Source organism: Dermacentor variabilis, chromosome 3 (genome assembly GCF_050947875.1).
Source record: "Dermacentor variabilis isolate Ectoservices chromosome 3, ASM5094787v1, whole genome shotgun sequence".
Lineage (NCBI taxonomy): Eukaryota > Metazoa > Arthropoda > Arachnida > Ixodida > Ixodidae > Dermacentor > Dermacentor variabilis.
The window spans coordinates 239,266,515-239,289,305 of record NC_134570.1 but is presented as its reverse complement, the minus strand read 5'-3'; the positions used below and the strand labels follow the sequence as shown (position 1 = coordinate 239,289,305).

Genomic DNA, 22,791 nt, shown 5'->3' with positions numbered 1-22,791 from the left:
TCTACAAGTTCAAGGTTATGCCATTCGGACTGTGCTCGGCGCCTGCAACGTTCCGGCGCGTGATTGACACGGTTTTGGCAGGATTGAAGTGGCAGACCTGTCTCGTTTACTTATATGACGTCGTTGTCTTCGCCGGAAATTTCGACGATCACCTTAGGCGGCTTGCAACAGTACTAGAGGCCATAAGGTCATCAGGGCTTACTCTGAAGCCATAAAAGTGCCACTTCGCTTACGATGAGCTTCTGTTCCTAGGCCACGTCATCAGCAAATCCGGAGTACGCCCGGACCCGCAAAAGACAGCAGTCATCGCACACTTCTCGCAACCCATCGACAAGAAGGCAGTGCGTAGATTCCTTGGCATGTGTGCCTACTACAGGCGCTTTGTCAACGACTTTTCACGCCTCGCTGGCCCCCCAACGAATCTAACCAAATCTGACGTCAAGTTCAAGTGGCAAACGCCGCAGGCCGACGCATTTCAAGAACTAAAACGACGCATGCAGTCACTGCCGGTACTCGCACATTTCGACGAAGACGCCGATACCGAAATCCACAGTGACGCCAGTAACCTAGGCCTCGGTGCCGTCCAAGTCCAGAAGACAGGAGGACATGAACGGGCGATATGTTATGCTAGCCGGTCGCTGTCAAAAGCGGAAGGCAATTATTCTACGACTGAAAAGGAATGCCTCGCCATCATTTGGGCTACAGCGAAATTCCGCCCTTACCAATATGGCAGGCCATTCAAACTCGTCAACGACCATCACGTGTGGTGTTCGCTAGCTAACTTAAAGGACCCTTCAGGACAGCTGGCGAGGTGGAGACTCAGACTGCAAGAATATGACGTCACGGTAATCTACAAGTCCGGACGAAAACACTCAGACGCCTACTGCCTATCACGCGCCCCCATCGATCCCCCTCCGGAAGACGACGAGGATCACGACGCCTTCCTCGGAATAATAAGCGCAGAAGACTTCACTAAACAGCAACGAGCAGACCCGGAGCTAATAGGCCTCGTCGAGTATTTGGAAGGCAACACCGACGTAGTACCTAAAGCATTTAAGCGCGGATTGTCTTCGTTCACATTACAAAACAACCTGCCCGTAAAGAAGAGCTTCTCACCAGTCCGCGCTAGCTACGTTCCTGTTGTTCCCTCAGCGCTGCGTCCAGAAGTACTGTACACCCTATATGACGATCCAACCGCTGGGCACCTCGGATTCTCCCGAACGCTGTCGAGGATACTGGAAAGGCATTACTGGTCTGACCGCTGACGTCGCCCGTTACGTCAAGACATGCCGAGACTGTCAGCGACGCAAGGCACCACCGACAAGGCCAGCAGGATTACTACAGCCGATCAAACCTCCTTGCCGACCATTTCAGCAGATCGGGATGGATTTGTTGGGACCGTTTCCAACATCAACATCCAGAAATAAGTGGATCGTCGTGGCGACGTACTATCTCACCTGCTTCGCCGAAACTAAAGCTCTGCCGAAAGCAGCGCAGCCGAAGCGGCGAAATTTTTCGTCGAGAACATTCTGCTGCGACATGGTGCCCCAGAAGTGCTCATCACCGACAGAGGAACAGCGTTTACAGCAGAGCTCACCCAAGCCATTCTGCAGTACAGCAATACAAGCAGTGGTGCAGCTAGGTCGTCTGGCACCCGGGGCCCATAGGTCTTCTGCCACCCCTCCCTCCGGGTGTAGCCCTCGGAAGTAGGGGTGTCTTCAGACGTATATGACACCCCCCCTCCCACTGACCCCTTACACCCGGGGCACACGGCCCCCCGGCCCCCCTCGTCGCTACGCCACTGAATACAAGCCACAGGAGGACAACTGCCTACCACTCGCAGACGAATGGTCTCACGGAGCGCCTGAACAAGACCCTCGCCGACATGCTAGATGTCGACGTCGAGCGCAAGACGTGGGACGTAGTCCTGCCGTACGTAAGCTTTGCTTACAAAACGGCGGTGCAAGAAACAACACAGATCACACCGTTTAAGCTGGTTTACGGCAGGAACCCGACGACGACGCTCGACGCCATGCTGCCGCACGTCACCGACGGGAATCTTGACGTCGCTACCTATCTCCAGCGCGCCGAAGAAGCCAGACAGCTCGCCCGCCTACGGATCAAGAACTAGCACAGTACCGACAGCCGACACTGCAACCTCCGACGATGCATCGTCGAGTACCAGCCCGGTGACCGTGTTTGGGTTTGGACCCCTATACGCCGAGGAGGAGTGAGCGAGAAGCTTTTGCGTCGCTATTTTGGACCGTACAAGATCATCCGACGTATTGGCACACTGGAGTATGAGCTCGTGTCAGACGGCATTTCGCTATCGCAGCGGCGCCGCTCACGACCTGAAATAGTCCACGTTGTGCGACTGAAGCCGTACTACCAGCGTTAATGAACTTTGGGACTTCGCGTAACTGACCTTTGGACTTTTTTATGTTTTATCACTTTTGTTTAATAAGTGACCTTTTGTGTTTCGCTCTCTTGTATTTGTAGCATCGGGCGATGCTCTTTAAGAGGGTGGTAATGGCACGTGGACTTCTTTATCTTTATCGGGCGACCACTTCTCACCACCTAACAAATGCTACCGCACAGCGCAGGACGCGCCTGCATGTAGAAGTTTCTGGAATGTTATCGATGGCTCCCTCCGCTGTTTTTCCCTGCAACTTGTGTAATCTGATTACATGCATGCGTGACACGAATAGCGTAGAACTTTGTGGTAGGCACGCGGGTCCCAGTGGTTACCCTGGAATATTCGACTACTGATCCATAAAAGCCGACGCGCTTGACACGCTGATCGGATTTTCGACGATCGCCGACTGTGTTCGCCGCTATCGTTGTGCTTTAAGTGTAGCTTGTCTTTGTGAGCACATGTTCGCCCAATAAAAGCTAGTTTTGTCTTTCACAGTATTGCTACCGTGTTGTTTAACGTCTCTACCACGTGACAATATCTTAAGCGGAAATGCCTGAAAACAACGGACATTCTGAAAACTTTGTCGCATGCAACATGGGGGCAGTGACAAGAAATGCCTCATGAATGGGTACGAAAGCCTTATAGGTACACGCCTAGACTAGGGGGCCGTGGTTTACCTGTCCGCCACTCCAAATGCCTTAGATTCTTGACCCCATTCATCACCTAGGTATCCGCCTGGATACCGGTGCCTTCAGTACGAGTAGTGTAGAGAGTCTCTACGTTGAAGCCAACGAGTGGTCGCTTCATCTTCTGAGGTCATCCTGCAGTTTACTTTCTGAAAGTTAACGCGAGCCGCGACCATCCGTGTTGCGAAACCATAAACGAGCTACGATATGTGCACAGCTGTTTGATGATCGACCTGTAGCTAGAGAACCATTTTCTCTGCGCGTAAGAAAACTTTCTGAGAAAATGGAAGTTCCGACTCTTGAGCAAAATCTCATCGTCCCAGCGATGCCATTATCACTGTGGCAGTGGCAGCACATATAATGCGATAAATCGTTTGTAGAGGTGACAAAGCATGCTCTGGAGGCATATATTAGAAGGCATCTCTTAGAACTCCTGCAGAACTCCTGCACAAGTACCCGTACACGGAATTTGGCACTGATGTTTCGAAGTCACACGCTGGCGTTTCGTATGCAGCTGTCGGCCCATCGTTCTTTGAATCCAACGTTATGCACCCAGAAACACGCATCTTCACCGCAGAGGCTTACGCAATACTGTCTGCTGTTCAAGAAATCAAGAAAACAGAGCTATAGAAAGCCATTGTATTTATAGACTCCCTATGTGTCGTAAAATCCCTGATGCCACTCAAAGGCTCAAGAACCCCATACTCACTAAGCTATACTCACTCCTGTGTAAATTATATAGGTCTAATCTACACATCATAGTATATTCACTGCCTCAGCACAAATGCATTGGGGGCAACACGCTTTCTGATGAAATTTCCAAGTCCGTTACAACGATAGTTGGCAACCCTTCCATAGGTACCCCAATCTCGGACCTAAAACCATTTTTCTCCAAAAAACTTAGAAGGCATTGACAACAGATACGGGACGCTGAAACCTCCAATAAACTCCATTCAATTGAGCCACACATAGAAAATTACGCTCCAATAACAAAAACACGGCGAAATGAGGTCACATTCGGTCGCCTTAAGATAGGCCACACCGATGACACGTACTCTTATCTATTGACCGGTAGCAAAGCTCTAACATACTGGAAATGTGGTAAGACACTGACCGTCCTCCAAGTCCTGCTGCAGTGTCGGGAAGAGGAATCTCAAAGTAAAAAAAACACTTCCCTCTGGCCTACCGACAGCATATCTCTTTACACCCGGGTGTGTTCCTTGTTGCTGACCCGCTTTTTAACCCAAAAACAGTTTTTAACGTTTTACAGGATGTTGACGCATTACAACTAGTTCGCCCACAAGTTTCGTAGCACGGTCTCTAATCAGAGGCTCCTGCTGCGAAAGAAGCGCTTTGTATAGCACTTGCCTCTGGGCCCTTTGCCTTAAGGACCTCGTTGAGGGTTTCCTGACAGGTTTTCCTGTCATCCGTCCTTATGCTGTGCCTGCCTCCTGCTCAGACAGCAGTCACCGTATCTACAGCTCTGGAACACGTGGACTACACCGAATAATGCCACGTTTTTCCGGGTGTTATCTCGGATGTTTGCCCGGCGCCGCAGCTCGCTCTCTGCAGGGAATACTGATCGACACTGGCAACAGTTCCTCAGACTACCTATATCTACTGACCGCAAGCTCGTCACTTCAGTGGGCAAGGGAGCAACGTAGGCAGCATGATTCACGCTTGACTCGTTTGCGCTTCGCAAGTGTTCCTGTCATCCGTCCTTATGCTGTGCCTGCCTCCTGCTCAGACAGCAGTCACCGTATCTACAACTCTGGAACACGTGGACTACACCGAATAATGCCACGTTTTTCCGGGTATTATCTCGGATGTTTGCCCGGCGCCACAGCTTCCTCTCTGCAGGGAATACTGATCGACACTGGCAACAGTTCCTCAGACTACCTATATCTACTGACCGCAAGCTCGTCACTTCAGTGGGCAAGGGAGTAACGTAGGCAGCATGATTCACGCTTGACCCGTTTGCGCTTCGCAAGTGTTCCTGTCATCCGTCCTTATGCTGTGCCTGCCTCCTGCTCAGACAGCAGTCACCGTATATACAACTCTGGAACACGTGGACTACACCGAATAATGCCACGTTTTTCCGGGTATTATCTCGGATGTTTGCCCGGCGCCGCAGCTTGCTCTCTGCAGGGAATACTGATCGACACTGGCAACAGTTCCTCAGACTACCTATATCTACTGACCGCAAGCTCGTCACTTCAGTGGGCAAGGGAGCAACGTAGGCAGCATGATTCACGCTTGACCCGTTTGCGCTTCGCAAGTGTTCCTGTCATCCGTCCTTATGCTGTGCCTGCCTCCTGCTCAGACAGCAGTCACCGTATCTACAACTCTGGAACACGTGGACTACACCGAATAATGCTACGTTTTTCCGGGTGTTATTCGGATGTTTGCCCGGCGCCGCAGCTCGCTGTCTGCAGGGAATAATCATCGACATTGGCATCAGTTCCTCGGACTACCTATATCTACTGACCGCAAGCTCGTCACTTCAGTGGGCCAGAGAGTAAGGTAGGCAGCATGATTCACGCTTGGCCCGTTTGCGCTTCGCAGGTGTGTAAACGGTATTCTTTATATGCCAAGAAAAGCGGCAACCCGTACTCGCTCTTGCTCCCTTGTTCACAAGTCTTTTGTGAAATTGCCTGTGACTGTTTTTTGTTAATGTTTCTACTACTATTCTCCGGTGATGTGGAAACAAATCCCGGGCCGGACCCTCGTTCGGCATCATTGCTTTCCTTGGAATACTTGTCCTATGATCCCGCAGAACAGATGCAGGTTTTTTTTTTTTCATTTACTGAAAGATTTGCATGCTCGTTCTGTTCAATCAGCAAAATCTCAGTCCGAACTGTCCGCTGGCATAAAATCCATAGAAAGCAGTTAGAAAAGTACCGAAACGAAGATTGGCAACATTCACGATAGATTGGATAAACTGGAAGAAAAACTAAATCGTTCGACAATACGTCTGAAGAACTTAGCGGAGTACGCCAAACACTGGATGGCGCTACCGCCAAGCATGACTCTTCGGAAGCTCGTCTAGACGATTTAGAAGGTATGTCGCGTAACGACAACTTAATTTTTCGAGGTATACCTGACTTTCCTGAATCGTGGGAGCAGTCTGAAGCACGTGTCTAATCTGCCCTTCTTTTTGTTGCGGATAATTTGCCCGATAATGCTATCGATCGTGCTCACCGTATTGGACCTTTCGCCGCCAACAAGTGCCACCCCATTGTTGTGAAGTTTTCAAACTATAAAGTTAAACAAAATGTTTTGAGCGCACGCAAAAAGCTAAAAGAAAATAACGTCACTATGAGCGAAGATTTTTCACCCGCAACGCGTCGTATACGCTCGGAACTTGCTGATTTTGCCAAAAGTCGATCGGAAACGTAGCCCTATCAGCTTAGATAGAAAACCCTTGTCATGAATAAAAAGCATTACGTGTACACTGCAGAAACAGACAGCGTCGCTGAACTTAAGCAATTTGCTTCCTCTGATAACCGCCGTACAAATGCCAGCGCAACTAAAGGTGCGCCAAGCTAGATGTGCGCGAGGGGCTGTGGGCAAGATAACTTACGCAAATCTGTACTCTTTACTAATGGTCGAAGTTTGCCTAATAAGCGTGCCCTTTTAAACACTGCTATTGATACTTGCAATGCACGCATTCTCGTATTAACAGAAACCTGGCTTCGGCCAGAGGTAATGGATCATGAACTTTTTCGTCAGTTAATCAATTTTCTGTACATCGCAGTGATCGAGGGTCGCGGACAGGTGGAGGTATATTGCTCGCCATCTCGAAAGACCTCCCATCGTACCGCATCCACATTCCAAGTGAGTTGGAAACTGTTTGGGTTGTGGCTGAATTTCCCACGCGAAAAATAATTATTGGTGCCTGTTACCGTTCCCCTTCTCACAATTCCATTTTCTTTGACGAACTGCACGATGTCATTAATTCTGTGGTGTGTCGATTCCAGAGGTTACCGCTTTACTTAATGGGGGTTTTATTATTCCTAATATTTCGTGGGACTGTGAGCCGCCTGCGCTGAATCCCCCTTCTTCGCTCGCAAGATATTTTTGGATAAGTGCTCTGTATTTTCAACACAATTGATAACGAAACCAACAAGAATTGCTGAATCAACAGCAAACATTTTTGTTCTCGTACTAGCAACACACCTTGAATACGTTTCTAACGTCACTCACCTGCCCGGTATCAGTGACCACCCCATTCTACCATCTGGCATTAACCTTTCACGTCCAAAATGCAAAAACAGAAAGTTACAAAACAGTGTAAAAATGCGAATTTCGAACTAATCAGCCAGGATCTTCGCACTTTTCTTGACGGTTTTCTCGATGGTTTCGAAGAGTGAACGGTACAATCAAACTGGGATTTATCTTTATTTAGGGTTCAAGAATTAACAAATAAATATATACCTACTCGTACGATTATTGCAAATGCTGATGCACCATGGTACAACCGCCACATAAAATGTTTGGCGAATGAGGAAAAACGCACATTCCGCTCAGGAATACAGTCCCCAGATGAAGACCGCTGGGCAGCCTACGAACAAGCTTCCGCGTGTACATAGCAGCCATAAAGACCGCTAAAGATACTTTTTAAATGGCACGTTACTTTCAATGCTCACATCCGATCCGAAAAAGTTCTGGCCCGTGTTTCATCCTAAAAGTGATAGCGCAATCAGTCTTGTTGATTCTGCAGGGAATACTATACCTGATGCGCAGTGTGCCTGAGTGTTAAAGGGGTTGGGACACCAAATTTTGAGGCTATAAAAAGCATGTTGTAGGCTGCTTCCGTATGCATGCATGCATACGGAAGCAGCCTACAACATGCTTTCGTTCTGGGTGTCCTTGCAAGGACACCCAGAACGAGGTATTGGACGCTGGAAACATTTCAAAATAATTTTAATTCAGCTCGAAAAAGTCATTAAAAACTGCTTCTCGTGGTCGAGACCCATCGCTGGCGCGGCAGTTATGATGTCACAGAGGAGGAACGAAAATATTGACGTCATAGCACACTAGCACAAAAACATGACGTATGATGAGTAGCGATGAAATGCCGATTACGGAGCCTGCCGCGCCGAGCGACCGAGCATAGCCCCCCTATGACCGAGCTACAAGCATATAGAAATCCTTTCTTAATGCAAAGAAGCGGTAAGGCGTGCAGATAGGGACACAAGAGGAGAGAAGTGGACAACACGAACGCCGCACGGCGGCCCGCGAACGGCAAACTGCGTGTAACACTTGCCGGCCGACTCCGAAAGGCAGGATATGCGGCGTTCGTGTTGTCCGCTTCTCTCGTCACATAGTCGGCAGCTCGGAGCGGTCTCTCGTTCGCTTGGCCTTTCTCAATATGAGGGCCCGTCCAGGTTACCGGCACGGTGACTCGCCGCACGCTGTTTGCCGTTCGCGGGCTCCCGTGCGACGGCGGTTTTGCTCGCGAACGGCGAGATTTCCTTGCCGTAGAGAGGACGGGCCCAGTACCCATTTGTGCGGCAGCCGCACGGCGAAGCGGCCAATCAGCGACCGAGGAGTAGTCACTCTTGCTCCGACGGCAGCCTCACCGCCTCTGATCGTTCGGCGCCGCCGATATCGTCGCTAGGCCTTTTCCGGTTCACTTCAAAGCTAAAGTTTACGGCGCTTCGGAATGAATCACCGACTCTCACAAGCCGCAATATATTTTTACCGTTGTTGTAGCTCTTAGCAATAATTATAATAATCGCGACATGCACTTCGAATCGTCAGTTGTTTACCTCTGCTGGGAGAGCAAGCGTACGCGCGAGCAGACGACGCAGCATCGTTTTACGTCACTATTTTTTGTGGCCCACGTGACCAAGCCATGTTGCGTTTCCTCCTCTGTGACGTCATAGCATCCCCCGGAGCCCAGAAACCGAAACCGAAATCGCTCGTTATAATAATGCTATTGTTAAATTATTTATCGGATATATATGAATCCCGCTTTGTGTATCGTGCTCCCTGAAGCATGACGCAACGTTTGAACCAACAAACGCATGAACGAAAATTTTGATGTCTCCAGCCCCTTAAATGAAGTCTTTTAAGGGCGTGCTCAAGGCTATAAAAAATTTAAAAGCCTCCTCCTCACCTGGGTTACGAATCCATTAATCCTAGGTTTCTTATACATACAGTCTGTTACTCATTAATTAACAAAAATTTTTCAACAGTCTCTAGAGAACAGTTCCCTCGCCACTGATTGGAAGATCGAGAGGGTGGTTCCGCTTCACAAGTCTGGTAATAAACACTCACCTCTAAATTATCGCCCCATTTCTCTAACTAGTATTCCACGTAAAATTTTCGAACATATTCTATGTTCAAATCTTGTTTCTTTTCTTGAATCGAACTCATTTTTTTCGCCTTCACAACATGGTTTCCGCAAGACATTCTCGTGTGACACTCAACTCGTATGTTTCACTCACCGTCTTCGTGCTATCCTCGATCGTTCCTCTTTAGGTGACTATTTTTAGATTTTTCAAAACCCTTCGATGAAGTATGCCATAATCTTCTTTTATACAAGCTGCAGTTCCTAAATTTGGATTCCAAACAACTTGCATGGCTTGAATGTTTTCTACTAAATCGTTCACAGTTTGTCTCTGTTATTAACACTGACTCTCTTGCGAGTCCGGTTTCCTCAGGGGTACCATAAGGATGGGTGCTTGGCCCTCTCCTCTTTCTAATCTACATTAACGACTTACCTTCCTGCGTCTCTTCCCATATCAACTTGTTTGCAGATGACTGTGTAATATTTCGGGAAATAACTAGTCCTAACGATACTATTATTCTACAGTCTGATCTTGATGCTGTGTTCGATTGGTGTAAGACTTGCTGCATAGAATTAAACCTCATGTTATACTTTCGTTGTTTCTTCTTGTTTGCTTGTGCTTACCTGTATCATCTAGTCATTTTACATTGTTTGATAGTTTGGTGATTTGTATAGATTTGATTTGTTAATTAGAGTATGGTATTTGTATTCGTACATCATATATCTCTATGTATAAGTGCATATTTTCACAGAAATGTTTTTTTTTGCCACTCTCCTCTGTGATACTGCGGCCCTGAGGGTAGAATAAATAAATAAATAATAGTGCTACTAGCATATACATATTTTCAGTATGTCACTGCTTCATGCTATACCTTTTCGGTTCACAGCACGCCTCACAAGCCAGTGTCACTATGTTAACATGTTCATATCTTGCTTCCGGTCATATGCCTCCACAGCCACGCTATTTTGTCATAGACAGCCACGTTAACCTTTGTTGTTACTTTCATCACCGAGGACATAACACCATGGCTTGGCACTCTTTGGCCATGATTGGCCCTTGCACCACAAAACCGTATACATCATCATCATCATCTTGTGGAGCAAGCTGACATAATGGCTTTAATTTTCGAGATCCTAGGCTATCTGGGCCATTACGGATTTCCATCTTTGATGAATGTGATAACTTATACTCAGAGTAAAATCGGCTTTACTACGCCCTTACAGAATAAATTAGCAATGGCCCGTAATGCATTTTTTTGGAAGACTATAAGTTCACCTGCGCATCTTCTCGTACCATTGTCACAAATTAAATGGCAATAATGTAGGATTGAGCCGAACTCGTTATATAGTCTTAGTTTCTGTGTAATCGTTAGAAAATTGTGGCATCTCTTAACTCCTACAACGTTCGATAATTTGGACTTCGCGCTTGCGAAGTGGTGATCCCATAACATTTGTCCATGGAAGAAAGCAGCTGAGGTGTTAGGGAAAGGCGCGAAGGTAATGTGAATATTACTGATCCCAAACGGAGAAGGTACGGTGCATACTGTCTTTCTGGGGCGAAAAGGCACCGCCTGGGTTTTGGAGTAGTTTATCAGTAAGCAGGTATTCACTCATAAGGTGTGTTGATTCCGTAAAATATGTTTGCTAATAACGTAAACATAAACTGCAAATTTCTACATCAAGTGAACTGAAACATGTAATAACAAATGCAGTTTGCAGAACAGTGATATCTATTTCTGCTACTGAGTTATATACAGATTGTCCCACATAGTTTGAGCCAACGTTTTAAAAATGAAAGGCACTCCGGACGCGAGTAGAACAGAATGCATAATGTTGGCACTGGCCTAGAGTTACTCAGGCCATTTTTTTATTTTCCCCTTAACTAACGGATTAGTTATGTTTAATTAATCAATTTATAACAATTTGCTGCAGACCCCAAGTGTGATACGCAATGTTCAGAGCACCTTGAGGAACCTCTCAATAAATTGTTTCCGACACGATATATTGCACGTGTTCCTTTTTCCCGCGTTCCAAAGAAAACCCGCCAAAAATTACCGACGATTAGGTTACTTCCTAATGTGAAATTTGAGCGCAGCAAATAAGCTGTTTCACCTTTTGGATAGATTGAGGCAAAGAAATCGAGCAACACATGTATGCGCTATCACAGAATTTTTTTTTTATTTTTCACACGTATTCCTTTAACAAAGACTCCACTAACAGTTCTTGACAGTCATGAAGGAAGCTTTGTGGTCGGAGAAATAGACTGATATATGTTCGACTTGGTACACCAATGCTTGATTCTCAAAGACGAGATCTATACAAGTGCCTCGCGAGGTTGTCACAGCCGTGGGGGAAGCAGAGGCTAAGCGCCGCCGCCGAGAAGACCCTGCCGTTCGCGCCGCCGAAGCGGAGGCTCATTGCCGCCGTCGAGAGCAACCAGCAGTAAGCGAGGCTGAAGCAGAAGCTCATCGCCGCCGCCGAGAAGACCCTGCAGTTCGCGCCGCCGAAGCGGAGGCTCATCGCCGCCGTCGAGAGCAACCAGCAGTAAGCGGAAGCGGAGGGGGGCGGCGTGTACACCCAGCGGCAAACGATGGGGGCAGAAGCGCGCGCAGCAAGCGGACAACACGATAAAGGGAGGAGGGAAGAGATAGCAGCGACTGACTGATGCCTTTGACTGATACTCTTTCTGCATGGCGGCGACGGTGTTCTATGCAGTCACGTTATCTTGACTCTCTAGCGGCGTCAGCGGCATCCAGCGGTATCAGTCGGTCGCTGCTAGCGCTGGGGGGATGAAAGGGGGGCGGAGCTGGTTACGAGGCCGACGCCGACGACGACGCCGACGACGACGCGAAACCCAGGAACGGACGCCAAAGAGCTGCGCTCTAATATGAAAAATGCCACGTGATGAGGCACTAGCGGAAGAGTGCGATGGATGAACAAGGTCGGCTGCAGCGAGACTGGCTTGCGACAGCCTGGTGTAGGTATCTCTGCATGTGGCTCTTAACGCATGACGGTTCAAATGCATGCTGCTGGCCGAGCGTTGCCGAAGCGATAAAGCTTCCAAAGCCACGAAAAAGATAAGACGAAAGCAGCATTCTGATTCTGCTTGAAAGAAGGAAAGGCCGAAGCACATGGGTAACGATGGAAGGCGATGACGGCTGCTACAATTTTGCCTTTGTACACAAATGACCTTGTAGTAGCTTTCGAATTGAACGATGATGCTACAACTTCAAACCTTAGGGCTCGAATAACAGCTGATAAATCACACCGGGACAAAACTAATGGTAACAAAAATAACCTTCGGTCGATTCAAGAAATACTACGCCTGTCTTCTTTAGATGATTCTTTTCGCACTGGCCCCGTCTGCTGTCATTCTCACACTTACTGTCTACAGCAGTTTTTTTGACGTCGCACCCCGCACGTGCGCATTGCTTCGTCGTCGCAGTATCGAGTGGCCGCGTCTAGGTTCACACTTGTACACTGTGACCGGTGCGTCAGTCACTTAGAGAGTGCGCTCGAAGGCTGTTCCAGTTTACCGGATGTAGATCATATCTTATGTACCTCGTTTGAAGCAATCCCAGCCAAGTGCAATATATCCAGTGCTCCTCGGGCACCCGTATCCTTGCGTGTTTTCCACAGCAACGCTATTTGGTTGTAACCAAAGTTGAGCGACAGATATAGCTTACTCCAATGAGGACTTAGAACGACAGAAATCTGAGCTAGTTGGTAAGGATTCATTATGCAAAAAGGTGAGGCATGCAGACAGGACACAGAAGAGAAGTGGAAAGGAAGTGGAATTCGTGTTGTCCACTTCTCTTCTCTTGTGTCTTGTCTGCACGCCTCGCCTTTTTGCATAATGAATCGTAATGAAGCATAATCGTTCTACGTGCGTCAAGTGGACATAGAAGGCGCGCAATTGAGGTATTTCAACGCTGGCATCCAGGTACGCGTCTGAGCTCAATGACGATTGTGCGTACATACTAAACGCTGAGACAGACTGAGAGTTTTACGACGAAACGACATAAATCTTCAATCCTGGGCGATGACGTGAAGAGATATTCTGTAAAGATTTTCTTCAGACCCACATGCAAGTGTTCGTAGCGTGGGTTCTGAAACTGTAGGGTCAAAGTGTTCAGTGTGGAGAGTACTTAACAAGAGGCAACTTCATCCGAACCCCGTGCAGGTGCACCAGATGCTGGAGCTCCGCGATTTCCAAAATCGAAAGAACTTTGCAACCTGGATTATAGTCAAGACGGAAGAGGACCAAGGCTTTGTCAACAAGAAACTGTGGATCGATAAAGCCACCTTCTCATGTAATGCCCGAGTGAACATCCACAATACTCACTAGCGGAGCGACGAAAACCATCGCCGAGTTTTTAAGATACATCAACAATATCAGTGGTCGGTTAACATGCAGTATGGAATATGCGGTGGCCCTATCATTGGCCACGTGGTTTTCGATAAAAAGCTTACAGGCGAAATATACGTCAACGACATCCTTGATGGGGCGCTTGAGGATTTTCTTTGCGAAGTTCCGTTGGCTGGGATCAATGATATTTGGTATCAACATGAAGGTGCTCCAGCGCATGGCAGCAGCAAAGCTTGGAAATGGCAGCATGAAGTATTCGCGCAGCAGTGCATTGGACGCCATGGGCCCAATACTTGGCCGGCACGGACGCCAGATTTAACTCCCCTCTATTTCTTTCTCTGGAGCTACGTCAAGTATGAAGTATACCGGACATTAACAACTACATCAGAGAACCTAAAAGAAAAATAAGGCCAGTCAGCAACTCTATCCCAGATACCATGATGAAGAACGCCTCACAAAATGTACCTATGAGAGGCCAAATGTGCATTGCAGCAGATGGTGATTTCTTTGAACACGAATTATAACCGAAGTGCGCTTTTTAGAATGAAGACCACTGGAAAATTATTTCTGCCCCCTAACGCTGCCTTCCCACCCAACCGCATTACACTGCGTCAGCGGGCTGCCAGCTCTTGTTCTTATATGTTCTTATTCTCTTTCGTCTCCTTAGACGCTTTATCGCTTCGGCACAGCTCAGCCAGCATGATGCATTTGTGCCGTCAGGCGATAAAAGCCGCATGCCCAGATATCTACACCAGACTTAACGCCCTGTCGCGCGCCATGCTCGCTGCAGCCGGCCTCGTTCATCCATCACACGCTTGAGAGCAGCACATAAGAGTGCGCAATCGCCCCGTCACGTAGTGTTTTTTTCATATTTCGCGGGTTCTCTTTGGAACGCGGCAGAAAGTGCCACGTGAGATTTATTGTGTTGAAAACGATTTATTGAGATGTTTCTTAACGTGCATTGCAACTTTGCTTATGATACTTGCGGTCTGCAGCCAATACTTAAGGAGTTAATTGATTAATTAAACGTAACTAATCCATTAGTTACGGTATCAGGGTGTACGTATAAGGGGTTCCAGCAAGTACGGACGCGAGCACAAGTAAGAAGAAACGGACAGGACAACGTTGGACTTACAACTGAGGTTTATTGGGAATAAATTCCACATATCTCCGCCACGCATTCGTATACACTTATGCCATGCATGCTCATATACGCATGCGTGGCGGAGATTTGTGGAATGTATTCCCAATAAAATTCAGTTTATTGGGAATACATTCCCAATACTTCAGCGCTGTCCTGCCCGCTTCTTCCTACTTGTGCTCGCGTCCGTACTTGCTAGAACCCCCTCATACGTTCACCATGCACAAACTGGCCCAGCAAACCACGCTACTAAATCGGGGTGTAGGCGAGCCGTATGGGAAAATACTGAGATATTTATAGCGGTTCCACAGCCACCGTGGTCCTCCATAAAGAAAGCAACGAAATCCCAATAAAGAAGGGCGTCAGCGAGGAAGATACGATCTCTCCAATGATATTCACAGCGTGTTTAAAGGAGGTATTCAGAGACCTGGATTGGGAAGAATTTGGTATAAGAGTTAATGGAGAATAGCTTTGTAACTTGCGATTCGCTGATGATGATGCCTCGTTTAGTAACTCAAGCGACGAATTGCGATGCATGCTCACTGACCTGGAGAGGAAAAGCAGACAGGTGGGTCTAAAAATTGATCTGCAGAAAACTAAAGTAATGTTTAACAGTCTCGGAAGAGGACAGCAGTTTACGATAGGTAGCGAGGCACTGGAAGTGGTAAGGGAATACATCTACTTAGGACAGGTAGTGACTGCTGATCCGGATCATGAGAATGAAATAATCAGAAGAATAAGAATGGGCTGGGGTGCGTATGGCAGGCATTCTCAGATCATGAACAGCAGGTTGCCATTATCCCTCAAGAGAAAAGTATAGAACAGCTGTGTCTTACCAGTAGTCACCTACGGGGAAGAAACCTGGAGGCTTATGAAAAGGGTTCTACTGAAATTGAGAACGACGCAACGAGCTATGGAAAGAAGAATGATAGGTGTAACGTTAAGGCATAAGAAAAGAGCAGATTGGGTGAGGGAACAAACGCGAGTTAATGATATCTTAGTTGAAATCAAGAAAAAGAAATGGACATGAGCAGGACATGTAATGAGGAGGGAAGATAACCGATGGTCATTAAGAGTTACGGACTGGATTCCAAGGGAAGGGAAGCGTAGCAGGGAGCGGCAGAAAGTTATGTGGGCGGATGAGACTAAGGAGTTTGCAGGGACAACATGGCCACAATTAGTAGAAGACCGGGGCAGTTGGAGGAGTATGGGAGAGGCCTTTTCCCTGCAGTGGGCGTAACTAGGCTGATGAAGATGATGATGAAAGAAGATCGCATTTGACCCCGAGGCTAAGCTCCCCTACGAGGTGCTCCTGCGACTCACCAGAAGCGCCACCAGATTTCAAGCCGCCTACTCGTCACGTCTGCAAACTCCCACTGAAGGTGCTGACCCTCCCGACGTAAGCCCACCGCGATTCCTAAACATCGGAGGTGACTACATTAGTACTCGAAAATCGGAGACAAGCGTAGTTTGTGGGCCTCGAGGCAAGATCCAGTGGGCCAGTCACTTAGGACAGGCTAGCTGGCAGCCAGGCGTCTTCAAGCTGAGCGGGCCTCCTAGGTGTGGTTACACCTCCACACGCATAGCCCTAGAGGCTAGCGTTATATATTCTATCCTGCACTAATACAGAGCCACTGCAAGGATGCAAGGTGCCGTCACTTGAAGAATAATTCGGATTAACGATCACGAGCACCGGTGCCTTTGTGTCTCGACTGCACGCTGCCCCGTCACGTGTTTCCGGCCTTAACCTCGCATACCTTCTATATCCTAGGTCGTGCGAGACCTCAGAACATTTATGTCTTGTCTGTAAATTAATGCACAGACTGTCGGCGCAAGAGGAGCGACGCCGCTCAAAAAATTTGTCGTACTTGCTGAAAGCACGATAAAAATTGTGAAGAACGCCATATTGAGGGACTCCGGATTTACTTGCTCTACATGGTTTTTTTATCGTGCTCGCAAAGCACAGTACACGAGCATTTTTTGCCTTCAACCCCCACCGCTAGTAGCAGCCGGGAGCCGATCCCGTGGTTCTGAACTCAGCAGCTTCGATGACGGCAGCGACGCATTCGTCCACAGTGGGAACTGCATCTTGGAACTGTACTCTTTAGATACTAAAATGCCCACGACTGTAGTGCGACCAGTAGAATAGTTAAGGGAAGAATGTTTCTGCCGATATCGTGCATTCATGCTTAAATTATAGGTTACGAATTCGCGACCAATAATGCTTTGAACGGGACAATCGATTGCAAAATTGATTCACGTTTTTCTAGAAACGAAGTCTCTTTTCTGCGAGAAGCCAAAGAAAGATAATAGGGATAAGATTGGGCGACGAAATAAAAAGCGCGGGAACTTCAATAAAGAAGCCAGTTCACAGTGCAGCTACGCCCACAACTGTTCGTTCCCTTTTGTGCCTGTGTCCCACAATTTCTGCTTCTACGATCCTCGAAGAACCAACTTGCTTAAACACTGTTTTGATTCATGTTGCCAGCGCCGTAGAAGCAAGACAAAAGGAGAGACGCGGACACCAAAAACACTGGCCTACAACTACAATTTACTTAATACAACCTAAGCAGGAACCATAGAACCTACAGCATTATTATCGCGCAAGCGTGCCACTAGTCCTCTGGCTGTAATACTGCCCTTCTTTTTTTGTCATGCCAACAGAAGCTACGATAATGCAGCAGCCACCTAATTTTGTGTTGATAATGCCTCGAATACTAATCTCTTCGTTCTAATTTAAAGCAATGTAAGACACGCGTGAGTGCGATCAATGAGCGGTTCACACAGACATCTTCGACAGTGATGAGCTATATATCCACGCAAAAACAACAGCGGGCCGCATATTTCGTTGATCACTGTCGGAGATAGCGATGTCGATGCCGGAACATAGGGATAAAAACATTACCAGTTCGTAAACTCTGTTCTTACTTTGTTTGTCACTTCATTTGTCCATAGAATCTGGCACGCGCGTTTTTTTTATTGCTTTCATGGTCCGTGCTTTTCACTATGACTTGCGTTCACAACTGTGGGTCGGCAAAGCTTCTATCCACAGCTGCCAGTCCGTGGTTACGCCTTTTTCCATGAGTTCTTCCCTGTGTCTGTGTCTGTCTGTCTGTGTGCGCGTGAATGCGTGAGTACATGTACGCGTCTTTACCAGCAAGGAAGAGTAACTAAAACCTGCGCGGTTAGCAATCGCAAATCAACTAAGGTCACATGACGTACCTAGTGGCCGGCTCTTGTGCTTCCATGAAGGGGCTCTCGTGCCGCCGCGCGGGTCCGGCGAACGCGCCGCATTGCTGCATGTGAGCGCAGTTGAGGGCGAGCAGCACAGTTGCCAGCAGCAGCATGTCTTCTGTGGTTCACGTCCAGTATGAACGGGCACCATGCGCCAATGCTCCACCCACGTCGAGTGGTGAGGCACTGCTTTAGCACCCTGGTCAGATGCCATGAGACATTAAGCGTGACATCATATATTATTTTATGTGGAGCAGCAGTATTATTTTTACGGAAACTGACAGTCACCTTCCAACTCCGCAATGGAGGGTGTTTTCTCATGATAGCGGTGCACGAAAACACTTTAAAGTCTCAACATTCAGCGCATTTTAAACAACCACTGGCCGTTGAAAGAAAGCGGAATATGAATAAACACTACTTGCGAAGAAAGAGTGATTTCAACGGCGTGTCTGTCTATAAAATTACTGTGATATTATTACTGAGATAAGTATCTGCTAGACAAAGCTTCATTTTTCACCGACTGGCGTTATTTTTCTCCATTGCGGCACAGAAAAAGGCGCAGGCGTACGTCTACGCGCACAACCTGCGTTTCATAGTGCTGTGCATTTCTACCTGAAGAAGCAGACAGCTTTCTGGCAATGTCAAAGAATCCTCAGATGGAATACGAAGATACTCACGTGAACAGCCGCCGCTCCGGTACAACTGTCTTAACATCAGACTGTTGCTACTCCACGACAGAAGATAGGTTACAGCTTCTCATTATGCGATTGCGGTGGGAGTTTCGACGCACATTCTCACTGGTTTAAAAGAAATGTGGTTGAGCGATGTAGGCCTACCTGCTTTCGTCCTCGCCACACTTCGGATCGGCTCGTGCGCAGGGCGCGATGCTTCTTCGTTGTCGGCGAGAAATAATGATGATGATTATGATGCTGCTGCTGATGATGATCATGATGAGCTTTTGAAACGTGGCACGTACCCACAATGGCGGATGCGCCAAGAATCGGATAGTTGTGCAATAGGGTAGCATATATAATATCGCTCTATATCGGCTAAACCACGAAAGCGTGCGGCAAACCAGTCGCGCGCTATGTGTCACACTGAGATTGATAGTACACATAAAAAAATGAACAGGCAAGACGGAGAGGCGGGGGGCGATTACAACACGAACGCTATAGCTTTCCACAATCGCTTGTTCCGACCAGCAAAAAATCCAAGCACATAAAAAAACTACAGACGAGCTCAAAAGACGAGGAGGTTGTACTGCAGTAGTGCACGCCTCTCGATATTTTCTCGCTGTAAAAAAAATGTCAGTCACTTAAGTATGCTTACGTGATTTGAATGCGAAAACATAACTTGCCTAATTAATTGCTTATGACCATAATACGTGAAGCCATACATTGTCACAGTCCCTCACAGCTCTACCTTAGAGCACTTTAATACACCTTGCTGTAATCTGTAGCATCCTTAATCCACCTTGCTCTTATTTGTACCAGCCTTCGTCCACTTAACCCACCTTCAACCACCTTGCACAAATTTATACCAACCTTAATACACTTTAATGCACTTTAGTTCACCTTCGCTCCTTTTACTCCACGTGAAGTCGTATTGGTTCACCTTGTTTTAACTTTAATTCTGTATTACTATTGACGTCATACAAGACGCTGATGACGCCACTGATGATGATATTTAATGCCACTCTTTGCTTAAAATGCCGGATTTTCTGCCTCATGGGAAATATAATACTTTCGCATTAATAATTTCGTGGTGATCCTAAAGCGGCAAGCCTTAGTGATGAATCCATTCTATACTTAGGACATTCGCCCAGCGCATGCAACTGGTCAGCTCTGACGTGGCGTTGTGTGCAATTCGCGGACGGTACGTCCCATATTAATTATAACGAAGTGTGTAGGTGAACGCTTTTGGTGCGCAACGGAAACAATGTGGAACTCTCCAGACACTCCAGAGTGCAGGCGGCTATTACCGCAAGGTAAAATTGAAGTTGGTGGATAAAAAAGTGCAATAGGGTATCGCCACGTGGGACGGCACTGTCTTAGTGGCCACGTTTGTGCTGACCTCTAAGAGGACGTAGATCTGGGTTTATAATATCGTGAAACGTGATCTTGCCCGCAGGTTGACAGTCATTCTAGTCGTTACTATCGTCACTAAGTTCGCGTTTGAACAGATGAGTGAGTAAGCATTTTGCTACTTTCAATAATTTTGAGAAATGAAGACCATGCAAAACTCATCACTGGCATGCGGGCAGTGTTTATATCTTTCGATATTATCAATGGTTTAACGCCGACTTCACGCTCACGACAGTTTGTCGTTGACAGACCCATCTGCATTGACCCTCAAACGATTGGAGCATCTGTAGGTAGGTGGTCTTCAGATACGTTTATTTGCGACCGCTGCGGTTAGGCTTCTTTTCGGGGGCATGTTAGGTATTGAATCGAGCAAAGCGAAACCCAACTTCTCCCATGGAACTATCCATTGCTTGCATAAGACAACTGTTGGCTTTGCTTTCCACTTAACATGAGGCTATACGGAAGACGGCGTTAAAAGGGGATTTTTGTCCGCGGTGTAACCGGTGCACAAAATGTGGGCCGGTGATAGTGTCCACTTAGTGTTTCCTACTTAATCCACACACGATCATTTGGTTTCCCGCACACATGGCAGAAATTGACGAAGCTCCGACTAATCTCAACGAGTCGGCTCAGCGCGAAGGCTTACAGAACGCGTCACGCCAGGACAGCCAGGCTTGGAGGTTACGTATCTTCTCTCATACAACGAACTCGGGAAGCACTTTTACATGGCGCAGGTCATATCCGCCTCAGTACATAGAAAGCTAAACAGACCCCTAGCTATGGCCCGAAGCTCTTGCAGACGGCGACCTATCCCAATCACTTTTAAGTAAGCAAAATATTTCCCGAAGCATTGGCTTCATAAACTTGCCCGCGATGCGGTAGCGTAGCAGACCTAAAGCATATTGCCGCGACAAACTTAGTGACATTCAAGTTGCGCGACCTTTGCATTGGGCACTGTGCACGTCATACAGTGGTGTTGTTCAGCAACAACAGGCAGCGATCTTTGTGGCACGGGCCGCCAGTTGGACCTGGCTCGCATGCGCCACGCGCACGAGGTGTCACGCGAGGAGAAGAGGAAGACGGTTCGAGCCCAGTTTGCGAACGCGACTTCCGCTGATTTCTTCACGACAGCAGTGACTTTAACTTGTGGGCACAAGTTCGCCTTTAATAAATATCGTTGTTTTACTAACATCGTTACATTTCTGGTGGAGGTGCGGGGTATGAGTCGAAGCCCCACGAACGAAAGTCAGCGTAGCCCCGACAACCCACGAGTCCATCCCGTGGAACTGACACCTGTACACCAGCGGACCAGTCGCCGTCTTCGAGGTGACTCGCCCGAATTCGGCTCTCTTCTCTTCTTGCCGAGAGAAACTCCCACAACGGACGCCGCCACAATTACTACCCAGGTAACACCGGCACAGGTAGTCGTAAGCCAACCTCGCAAGCCACCAATATTCCATGGTGACTCGTTCGAAGACGTGGAAGATTGGTTGGAACTGTTCGAGAGAGTGGCGAGCTTTAATGAATGGAATGAGAGACGGAAGCTCCGTAACGTAGCTCTCGCTTTGGAAGACTTCCCAAAAACGTGGTATGAAAACCACGAACCCTCTTTGACCTCTTGGGAGGAATTTCGAGGACAACTGCTAGCAACGTACGCCAGCACGGATCGTAAAGAAAAGGCGGAAATCGCACTTCAAGCCAGGAACCAGCTCACAAACGAGAACCTGGCTATGTATATCGAGGACATGTCCCGCCTGTTCAAGCGTGCTGATCCCACCATGAGTGAAGATAAGAAGCTGCGCCATCTCATGCGTGGAGTAAAGCAGGAACTCTTCGCAGTTCTCGTCCGCAACCCACCGCGCACGGTCGTCGAGTTCAGATGCGAAGCAACGACCATCGAAAAGACGCTGGAACAGCGGGCTCGGCAATACAACCGTGAGGCAAACTGCGCACCTGTCCGTGTTTTCCCTGGAGGCCTGCCAAACGACCTGGAAGCCCTGCGGGAGCTTGTCCGGTCAGTGATCAGGGAAGAGCTGAACAAGTTGCAGATACCTCAGGCTCCAGCTGCGCTATCGTCGACGTTGTCCGGGACGAACTCAGGAACGTCATACGGGATCCAGAGCGTGAGTCACAGCCGACGCGGCGCACCCCAACGTACGCCGACGCACTCAGGCAAACCGCGGTACACAGTAGTGGAGCAGTTGCGACGACCGCTCCCTACCCACCTACAGTACGCAGTGCACCTCGTCTACTGAAACCACCGGCTGCCTATCACCCTTTAGCACGTAGTGCACCTCGTTTGGTGGAACAATGGCCCCGGAAAAGTGACGTCTGGCGTGATCACGAGCGCAGGCCTCTGTGTTACCACTGCGGAGACGCGGGTCACCTTTATAGGTTCTGTCCGTACCGTCAAGTTGGGTTAAGGGGTTTTCCCTTAAGCGCACCATGCCCCCGAAACGGTGAACGGCCAGCGGAGATCGAAGAATGCTTGTCGACGCGCCAAAGCCCCGTTCCTCCTCGCCAACGTCAACCACGATCACCGTCGCCCATGCGCTACCGATCG

General features: G+C 48.0%; 1 protein-coding gene across 1 annotated transcript in view; it reads right to left on the bottom strand.

The window, feature by feature from the left end:
* Positions 1-18,309, bottom strand: part of LOC142574442 (uncharacterized) — a 131,141-nt gene extending 112,832 nt beyond the window's left edge. The window contains exon 1 of the mRNA XM_075683519.1: positions 18,133-18,309. Within this exon, the coding sequence (XP_075539634.1) occupies positions 18,133-18,257 (125 nt within the window). The 5' untranslated portion in view covers positions 18,258-18,309. The remainder of the gene's footprint in view (positions 1-18,132) is intronic.
* Between the last annotated feature and the right edge of the window lie 4,482 nt (positions 18,310-22,791).